At 46.5% G+C, this 11121-nt stretch overlaps 1 protein-coding gene across 5 annotated transcripts in view; it reads left to right on the top strand.

Moving 5' to 3' along the window:
- The window catches only part of LOC127568662 (protein EFR3 homolog B-like), a 177084-nt gene extending 167496 nt beyond the window's left edge, over positions 1 to 9588 (top strand). For all 5 annotated transcript variants that reach the window (XM_052012660.1, XM_052012661.1, XM_052012662.1 and 2 more), the window contains exon 23: positions 8363 to 9588. In XM_052012660.1, coding sequence (XP_051868620.1) covers positions 8363 to 8468 — 106 coding nt within the window. In that variant the 3' untranslated portion in view covers positions 8469 to 9588. The remainder of the gene's footprint in view (positions 1 to 8362) is intronic.
- The last annotated feature ends 1533 nt before the right edge of the window (positions 9589 to 11121 follow it).

Here is an 11121-nt window from a genome sequence, read left to right on the forward strand (position 1 = left end):
TTGAGAAGTGGGCATCTCAGCAGTGTAGAAGGCACCGAGAGTTACAGATGGTGAACTCAGCTCAGTAGTTGAGCTCAGTGAGCTGTCAGAGGTTGCTGAGGTCTTGAGCATATAATCCAGGCTGTCAGCTCTAGGCCAGTGTTGAAGAGGTGATGCATGTACAGAGTTGCTTCCTTCTGAAGGAACTGTTAAAGCAGTTTAGCTGGGCGTACAAGTCTCAGCCTTTGGAAGATTAGCGGAGTGCAGACGACCTGGCAATGTCCGTACAGCCAAAGAAAACTGATTGTCACCTCCCGTCACCAGCCCCCTCAGTTGATCGATCAGCATTCCTTCATGTTCGACAACACCTGGAAGAAGCACTGAGAGTAACAAGGGCACCCAGTGTCCTCTGAGTGGGGATTAAAATGTTTGGTCGCCCCACTACTGACCAAGCTGGCTGAGTCCTGATGGACGGAGCTGCCAGACCATTTCTGCGGCAGGTAGTGCATAAAACAACACCAGGGATAAACTTGACTTAATAAATTTGACCTCATCCTCACCAAACTGCTGCAGATACATTATTCCATGAGAGCAGTGGTAGAAGTGATCATCACACAATCTTTGTGGAGACGGACTGAGTGTTGTGTGGCACTGCAATCATGCTGAATGGGACAGACTCAGAACAGATCCAACAGCTCAAACCGGGGCCTCCATGAGACACTGTGAACCATCAGCAGCAACAGAAATGTTCCCCTGACAGCTTGTAACCTCATGGCCCGATATATCCCTCATTCACCATTACTGTCAGGGCAGGGGTTCGACCCTGGGTCAGTGAAGAGGGGAGAAGAACATGGTGGGAGCAGCAGCAGGACGACCTGAAAGTGGTGAGGTCCCAGCCCAGTGAGGTTACAACACAGGCTTACATGCGTGTTAAATATACAATGCCCAGACAAAGTTAAACAATCCTCAGCAGATCTGCACTTCCAGTATGAATGGTGGTGGATAACCACAAACAAATGACTCATGAGCAGGAGTAGGACCTTGAGAAAAATATTCGCCATACCTCTCTTAAATGGGCAACCACATTCAGGATGAGGAGGCTGCAATAATATCTGTCTATACACTTCATGATTTTAAATACCTCTACCAGATCCTCTCCAAACTACCCTGGGGATTATTCAGGAACAGGTGGGCCTGGGTGTACAATATTCAAAGATAGCAAATAGAACAGTACAGCACAGTAGGGGCCCTTTGGCCCACCATGTTATGCCAAACTATATGAACACCTCCTCCATGATCAATCTAACCCTTCCCTCCTGCACAGCCCATAGCCCTCCATTTTTCTTACTTCCATGTGCTTACCTAAGAGCCTTTTAAATGTCCCTATTGTATCAGCCTCTACCACCACCCCTGGCAGGACATCCAGGCACCCACCACTCTCTGTGTGAAGAACCTACCTCTGACATCTCCTCTGAACATACCTCCTCTGACTTCAAATAGATGTCCTCTGGTATTGGCTATTACCGCCCTGGGGAAAAGGTGCTGGCTGTCCACTTTATATATGCCTCTCATAACCTTATACACCTCTATCAAGTCACCTCTCATCCTGTGTCACTCCAAAGAGAAAAGTCGTAGCTTGCTCAACCTTTCCTCACAAGACATGTTCTCCAATCCATAGAACCATAGAACCATACAGCACAAAACAGGCCCTTTGGCCCACCATGTTGTGCCGTCCATCAAACCACCCTCACACTATCTAACCCTTTCCTTCTGCATATCCCTCTATCTCACATTCCTCCATGTGCCTATCCAACAAACTCTTGAACCTGTCCAATGTATCTGCCTCCACCACCACCCCAGGCAGTGCATTCCATGCACCAACCACTCTCTGGGTGAAAAACCTCCCCCTGACATCTCCCCTGACCCTCCCACTCATAGCCTTAAAGCCATGCCCTCTCGTCTTGAGCATTGGTGCCCTGGGAAGGAGGCGCTGGCTGTCTACTCTATCTATTCCTCTCAATATTTTATATACCTCTATCATGTCTCCTCTCATCCTCCTCCTTTACAGTGAATAAAGCCCTAGCACCTTAATCCTTTCCTCATATTCCATATGCTCTAATCCAGGCAACATCCTGGTAAATCTCCTCTGCACCCTCTCCAATGCCTCCACATCCTTCCTATAATGCGGTGACCAGAACTGAACACAGTACTCTAAGTGTGGTCTAACTAGAGTTTTGTAAAGCTGCATCATCACTTCGCGGCTCTTAAACTCAATCCCACGATTTATGAAAGCTAACATCCCATAGGCCTTCTTAACTGCTTTTTCCACCTGTGAGGCAACTTTCAGTGAACTGTGAATATGAACCCCCAGATTGCTCTGCTCCTCTACACTGCCAAGTACCTTGCCATTCACCCTGTACACTGCCCTGAAGTTTGTCCTTCCAAAGTGTACCACCTCACACTTCTCTGGATTGAACTCCATCTGCCACTTGTCAGCCCAGCTCTGCATCCTATCAATATCCCTCTGTAAGCTCCGACAGCCCTGCACACTATCCACAACACCGCCGATCTTAGTGTCGTCCGCAAACTTACTAACCCAGCCTTCCACCCTCTCATCTAAGTCATCTATAAATATCACAAAAAGCAGAGGTCCCAGAACCGATCCCTGCGGGACACCACTAGTCACTGCCCTCCAATCCAAGGGCAATACTTCCACCACAACCCTCTACTTTCTACAGGCAAGCATCCTGGTAAATCTCATCTGCAACTTCTCTAAAACTTCCACATCCTTCCTATAATGAGGTGACCAGACTGAATAAAATACTAAGTGTGGTCTAACCAGAGTTTTATAGAGCTGCAACGTTACCTCGCGGCTAATGAAGGCCAACACTCCATACGCCTTCTTAACAACCCTATCAACCTGCGTGGCAACTTTGAGAGATCTATGGACTTGGACCCTAAGATCCCCCTGTTCCACACTGCTCAGAATCTTGCCTTTAACCTTGTACTCCGCCTTCATGTTCATTCTTCCAAAGTGTATCACTTCATACTTTTCCAGATTGAGCTCCATCCACCACTTCTCTGCCCAACTCTGCATCCTGCCTATATCCTGTTGTAACCTACGACAACCTTCTACGCTATCCACAACCCCTCCAACCTTCGTGTCATCAGCAAACTTACTTCCTCCATCCCTCCACTTCTTCATCCAAGTCATTTATAAAAATCACAAAGAGTAGGGGTCCCAGAATAGATCCCTGCGGAACATCACTAGTCACCGACTTCCAGGCAGAATATTCTCCATCTACTACCACCTTCTGTGGGCAAGCCAATTCTGAATCCACACAGCCAAGTCTCCATGGATCCCATGCCTCATGATTTCTGGATGAGCCTACCATGGGGAACCTTGTCAAATGCTTTACTAAAGTCCATATACACCACATCCACCACTCTACTTAATCTATTTGTTTTGTCACCTCCTCAAGAAACTTAATTAGGTTCGTGAAGCACAACCTGCCCCTCACAAAGCCATGCTGACTGTCCTAAGACTACTCTTCTCCAAATACTCATAAATCCTGTCCCGAAGAATCCTCTCCAATAGTTTGCCCGCCACTGACGTAAGACTCACTGGTCTATAATTCCCAAGATTATCCCTATTACCTTTCTTGAACAAGGGAACAACATTAGCCATCCTCCAATCCTCTGGTACCACTTCTGTGGCCAGGGAGGATGCAAATATCATCGTCAACACCCCAGTAATCTCTTCCCACGCTTCCCGTAACCTGGGGAATATCCCATTCAGTCCCAGGGACTTATCTATCCTAATGTACTTCTGAAGCTCCAACACTACCTCTTTCTTAACCTCACATTAGCCTGTCACTGTCTCTGAAATGCTCGCCCACCGAGAGGTCTGTCAGCTGACCGGGTTCATTGCCTAGTACTAGATCCAGTACGGCCTCTACTCCAGTCGGCCTGTCCACATACTGTGTCAGGAGTCCTTCCTGAACACACCTAACAAATTCTGCCCCATCTCAACCTTTTGCACAAAGGACGTTCCAATCAATACTAGGGAAGTTAAAGTCTCCCATGACAACAACCCTGTTATTTTTGCACCTTTCCAAAATCTGCCTACTTATCTGCTCCTCAGTGTCCCGGTGCCTACTGGGGGGCCTCATGAATACTCTCAGTAGATGATCCTTCCACAACGTCCTCCCTTTCTGCAGCTGTGATACTATCCCTGATTAGCAATGGCTTCCCCCCTCCCCTTTTACCTCCTTCCTTATCCCTTTTGAAACATCTAAACCCCAGAACGTCATGCAGCCAATCCTGCCCTTGCGACAGCCAAATCTCTGTAACCCTAACCCTAACCTGCCCACAAGGGCATTGGTCCCTCTCGAGGACAGGTGTAACCCGTCCCTTTTGTACAGGTCATACCTTCCCCAGAGGAGATCACCGTGATCCACAAATCTGAAACCCTGCCCTCTGCACCAGCCACACGTTCATCTGCCATATCTTCCTATTCTTACCCTCACTGGCACATGGTATAGACAGCAATCCAGAGATAACCACTCTTGAGGTCCTGCTTTTTAGCTTGCTTCCTAACTCCCTATATTCCCTCTTCAGGGCCTCATCCCTTTTCCAATCTATGTTGTTGATACCAGTGTGTACCACCACTTCTAGCTGCTCTCCCTCCCCCTTAAGAATGCTGTGGACTTGATCCGAGATGTCTTTGACCCTGGGACCTGGGAGGCAACGTACCATCCGGATCTTTGAAAGTGGCAGGGCAAATAGATAAGGTCGTAAGGAAGGCTCTCAGGACATTGGCCTTCATTAGCCAGGGCACAGAACAGTACAGCGCAGGAACAGGTCCTTCAGCCCACAATGTCTGTGCTCACCATGATGCCAAACTTAACTAATCCCATCTGCCTGCACATAGTCCATATCCCCTCCCCTCGCCCCCATTCCCTTCATGTTCTTGTGCCTGTCTTAATGCCACTTAAATGTTGCTATCATATCCGCTTTCACCACTTCCCCTGGCAGTATGTTTCAAGCACACAACACCCTCTCCATTTTCAAAATAAAACTTCCTTTGTAAATCTCCTTTAAATTTTCCCTCTCACCTTAAAGCTATCCCCTCAAGTATTTGATATTTCTACCCTGGAAAAAAGACTGACTTTCTACCCTGTCTATGCCTCTCATAATTTTATAAACTTCTATCAGGTCTCTCCTCAGCCTCCAATCCAAGTTTGTCCATCCTCTCCTTATAGCTAATACTCTCTCTCTAATCCAGACAACGCTATGGTAAACCTCTTCTGCATCCTCACCAAAGCTTCTACATCCCTCCTGTAATGCAGTGACCATAACTGCACACTATACTCCAAATGTGGCCTAACCGAAGTTTTATACAGCTGCAACATGACTTTCCGACTTTTATACTCAGTTCCCCAGTCAATGAAGGCAAGTATGCCGTATGCCTCCTTTACCACCCTATCTACTTGTTTTGCCACTTTCAGGGAGCTATGGACTTGCACCCCAAGATCCCTCTGTACATGAATGCTCCTAAGGGTCCTGCCATTTACTGTATACGTTTCTCTTGCATTTGATCTTCCAAAATGCAAAACACTTGTCCGGATTAAGCTCCATCTGCAATTTCTTTGCCCATATTTCAACTGATTTATTGACACCAATCTTTGTGTTGTCTGCAAACTTACTAATCAGCCCACCTACATTTTCTTCAAAGTCATTTATCACAACAAACAGATGTCCCAGCACTGATGATCCTTGTGGAACACCAGTGGTCACAGACCTTCATCTGAATAACACCCCTCCACCACTTTCCTCTGTCTTCTACAGCCAAGCCAATTTTGAATCCAATCTACCAAGTCTCCATAGATCCCATGTGCCTTAATCTTCTGGAACAGCCTACCATGAGTGACCTTGTCAAAAGCTTTACAAAGGCTGTATATGACATCCACTGGGCTACCCTCATCAATCACACCAAGCAGGGACCTTAGCATTGATGTACAGAGGGATCTTAGGATACAAGTTCACAACTCTCTGAAAATGATGATACAGGTGGATAGGGTAATGAAGAAAACATTTAGCTTGCTTGCCTTCGTAGGCAGAGGTATTGGGTGTAAGAGTTAGGGCATTATGTTGCAGTTCTGGTCACCACACTACAGAAAGGATCTGGTAGTGCTAGAAAGAATGCAGAGGGCATTCACCAAGATATTGCTTTAGTTACGAGAGATTGGATAGGCTAGGATTGTTCTCGCTAGAGTGCAGGAGGCTGATGATGAGGGGCGTAGATAAGGTGGATGGTCAGAGTCTTTTTCCCAGGGTAGGAGGGTCTAAAAGTAGAGGGCATATGTTTAAATTGAGAGGGGAAAGATTTAAAGGGGACCTGAGGAGCAGGTTTTTCTTACAGAGGGTGGTGAGTATGGAATGAGCTGTCAGAGAAATTAGTATTGGCAGATACAATCACAGCTTTAAAAACATATGTACAGGTACATGAATAAGAACGGAATAGCCGCCAAAGGCAGGGAAGTGGGATTAGCGGAGCTAGTCGTCTTGGTCAGCGTGGACAAGTTATAGAGTCACAGAGTACACAGGCCCTTCAGCTCAACTGGTCCATGCTGACCAAGATGCCCCATCCAAGCTAGTCCCATTTGCCAGCATTTGGCCCATATCCTTCTAAACCTTTCCTATCCATGTACCTGTCCAACTGTCTTTTAAACGTTGTTATCGTACCTGCCTCAACCACTTCCTCTTGCAGTTCATTCTGCATAGATACCACCCATTGTGTAACAAAAAATGTTGCCCTTCAAGTTCCTATTAAATCACTCGCCTCTCACCTTAAACCTGTGCCCTCTAGTTCTTGATTTCCCAACCCTGGGAAAAAGACAGAGTGCATTGACCCTGTCTATGCCCCCCATGATTTTATACACCTCTATAAGATCACCTCTCAGTCTCCTATGCTCCAAGGAATAAAGTCCCAGCCTGTCCAACCTCTCCCTGTAACCCAGTCCCTCAAGTCCTGGCAACATCTTTGTAAATCTTTTCTGATCTCTTTCCAGTTTAATCATACCTTTCCTATAGCAGGGTGATGAAAACTGAACACAATACCCCGTGTGGCCTCACCAGCGTCCTATACAACTGCACCATGACCTCCCAACTTTATACTCAATGCCCTGACTTACGAAGGTCAACGTGCCAAAAGCCTTCCTCACCACCCTGTCTACCTGTGACTCCACTTTCAGTGAACCATGTACTTGTACCCCAAGGTACCTCTGTTCTACAACACTACCCAGGGCCCTGCCGTGAAAGTTCTACCTTGATTTGACTTTCCAAAGTGCAACACCTTGCACTTATCCAAATTAAACTTAATATGCCATTTCTCAGCCCACTTACTCAGCTGATCAAGATCCCCTGTAATTTTTGATAACCTTCTTCATTGTCCACTATACCACCTATTTTAGTGTCATCTGCAAACTTACTAACCATCTGTGTACACTCTTATCCAAATCATTGATATAGATAACCAACAATGAGCCCAGCACTGACCCCTGAGGCACACTACTAGTTGGGCTGAAGGGTCTCTGGAGCTAGAGTCTCTCACCACATTTCAGTATCTAGGTGAGTACTTGAATTGTCATGACATAGAAGGCAATAGTCCAAGTGCCAGGAAACGGCACTGGTAGTACTTAATGATTGTCACAGACAAGATGATCCTGTTTCTGTGATGTATGACTCCATGACTCTCTGAAGCCCAGGATCACGCAGTCTTCTCAAACACTTCCTCAAACTGTCCTACCACTTTAAATCAACTACGTACATATACCTTCAATCCCTCTGTTCTTGTACCCCTTCTGGAAATGTCCACTGTTTTACATTGCCTCTCCTAATTCTTTCCATTTCTCGACATTAAGCTTCATCTGCCACCCAGCTGCCCTCCCCAACAGCATTCTGGGATGTTCTTCACCAGACAAAGGCAGCTCATCCCACTTTCTCTACGGGCAGTAAGGGATGGGCAATAGGTGCTGGATTGCCAGTGACATCCAGATCCAGAAAAATTAATAATTGACAAAAAAAGCAACTGATTTGTGCACAGTTACTAGAAGCAGTACTGTGAGGATGAGACAGGGAACTTGTTTGAGAAATGTTGATAGAAAGATAAATGCTGGCCAAGAAACAGTGTTTTCACAAGGACAGACAGTGCCTGAGTTTAACTCTCTCCTAAAGGAGGTCAGCTCTCTCTGTGCGAGTGTCAGTCAGTGAAGTGGCTGTCGGGACATTTGCCCTCAGCATGTACACCCACTAGAGGAAGCACTGATAACTGGTGATGTGTGAAGCTGCATGCTCATGCTGCATTTGTCTTTATTTCCAGGCCTCCTCCCAGCCCATCAGGCACAATCACTGCTGGTTATGGCCAGGCACAGCCCCGTTCTGTGCCTGTGTACGAGATGAAGTTCCCAGATCTTTGTGTACACTAGCAGAGCATGTCATAGAGCAGCAGATTGGAGAAATTCTGGGCTGTCTTCTCACCCCAGAGATTGGGGCAGCTGCATCGGAACGTCACATCAAGCATCCCGCAGAACGCCAGCCATCACCTAGCTGTTGTCTCCGTCGGTACGAACATCGTGGCCCTCCTCCATGTGGCTTGGTAGTGCTTTGTTACGAAGACGTGTGTGTCAGTGCACGGCCCATGCTTACCTGTGATCATGGATAGGCTTCACTATAGCTTGGGGCTTCTTGTAGTATGAGTGTAAACTCAGGCTGCAGAGCACTGTGGCAGGCAGGAGTGGAGGAACTGGTATCTTCTACCCACACAATCCATGCCCACTGAAAATCATGACACCAACAGCCCTAGCATCTGCCTCTCAGATACCACAATCTGAATCCAGGCTGGCTCTGTGGGCCCACAACAGTTTTGGTTTGGTGGTTGAGGTAAGAAAAGTGATGGGTGCAGTCTGTTTAACATTCAGACTAACCTGTCAGCAAGCCTGGGAATGTGTTTACCCTGTTGCCTTCTTCCTTGTTGAAGCTTTTGTTTCTCCTGATGTTCTCTGGCCTCTCAAGAGTCAGTGCAGGAGGAAGTTCTGAAATCACCCAGGCAAGGAGAGGTGGGGAGTAGGGTGGTGTGGCTGGGTCTAAGTCTCAGCTTTGGTGCAGAATGTGTCGAAAATGCTTTAATTTAAAATCAGTTTCCATTGATCATGAAATTAATAAAACCTACAAATACTAGAAATCAGAAATGAAACCAGAACACTCCAGAAATACTCATCAGGTCAGGCAGCATCTGTGAAGGGAGCATCAGTTAACATTTCAGGTGGCAAACCTCTTATCAGCCATTCTGACAAAGTGTCTTCAAGCTGAAAGGTTAAAGTTTCACTCTCCACAGATGCCTGACCTGATGAGTGCTTCCAGAGTTTTGTGTTTTATTTCATTAGTTATGTCTTCTCCGAATTGTGCCAGTTCCTGTAAAGAAAGCTAACAAAATGATGAAAGTTCTGGAACTGCCTGACCCCTGCACTCAATACCAGACACCTCTCGCAGGGAGCCCTGCTCTCAGCCCATTGACATCACTGAATATTAAAACAAGCAATGTTTCAACCTTCAGCAGCGTGTGTGGATTCATCTACGTCTTGGACATTGATTATTGTGAATTTTCTCTGATTACAAGTTATGGGCTTGCAGGAATATTAGGGAAACATTCCAGGCAGAGATGAGAACACATTCCTTTTAGAACTGCGTATGGGTGAAAGTTTCTCATGTCCCCGAAGAGTTGATCTATGTTGAGTACTTGTCTTCCACAGAATTCAGAAAGAAAAGCTCAGTGATCCAGAAGTGTAGAGGGATGCGTACACACAAACACACATGCATGCATAACAACACACATGTGCACACATGCACAACACATGTACAGAAGAATGCACATATACAAACATGCATGCACATGAACCTGCACACACACACACACACACACACATACGAGCATGCACACAAACAAACGCACATGGTCACAAACACGCACAGACTTGCACGCAGCAAGAAACACCCAAATACAAACATGTATATATACACAAGCCACACAAGTTCCCTGGGGTCAAGGTTGACTTCCCTCCACTCCAGTTCTGTGGGTTCTGAAGTGAACCACAGACTGCCACAGAGAATGACCATGCTCCAGCAGCTACTCCCTGAACCACGACTCTGGCCATGGCATGATGGCACGACTGCGCCCTGATAAGAAGGGAGGACTTTGGCGTTGAGTGGTTCCCATTCTGGACACGGATCAGTGACCGGGCTGGACACAGATCGGTGGCTGGGAACAGATCAGTGACTGGATGACACAGAACGATGAGTGTGCTGGACACGAATCGTCTCTAGCTACAGGTGAGTTCCCAGAGGACTAGTGAGTAGCTAATGTTTTCCGTTGTTTAAGAAGAGAAATGGGGATAATCCTGGAAACTATAGACCGGTGAGTCTCACGTCAGTGGTAAGGAAGTTACTGGAGCGAATTCTTAGGGATAGGATTTATGAGCATTTGGAAAACCATGGCCAGATTAGGGACAATCAGCACGGCTTTGTGTGGGGCGGATCATGTTTTACTAACTTCATTGAGTTTTTCAAGGAGGTAACGAAGGTAATCCATAGAACCATAGAACAACACAGCACAATACAGGCCCTTTGGCCCAGCTTGTTGTGCCAACCTTCAAACCACGCCTAAGACTATCTAACCCCTTCCTCCCACATATCCCTCTATTTTAAATTCCTCCATATAATCGATGAAGGTAGAGCTGTGGATGTTGTCTACTTGGATTATTGTAAGGCATTTGACAAGGTCCGTCATGATAGGCTCATCCAGAAGATTAAGATGCATGGGATCCATGGTGAATTGGCCATTTGGATTCAGAATTAGCTTGCCCACAGAAGACAAGAGGGTAGTGGTTGATGTGACTTATTCTGGCTGGAGGAGCATGACTAGTGGTGTTCCCCAGGGATTTGTACTGGGCCCTCTGCTGTTTGTGATATATAAAAATGACCTGGATAAAAACATGGATGGGTGGGTTAGTAAGTTTGCAAACGGTACAAAGATTGGTAGGTTAGTGGACAGTGTAGGGGGCTGTCAAAGGATACAGCAGGATA

Source organism: Pristis pectinata, chromosome 3 (genome assembly GCF_009764475.1).
Source record: "Pristis pectinata isolate sPriPec2 chromosome 3, sPriPec2.1.pri, whole genome shotgun sequence".
NCBI lineage: Eukaryota > Metazoa > Chordata > Chondrichthyes > Rhinopristiformes > Pristidae > Pristis > Pristis pectinata.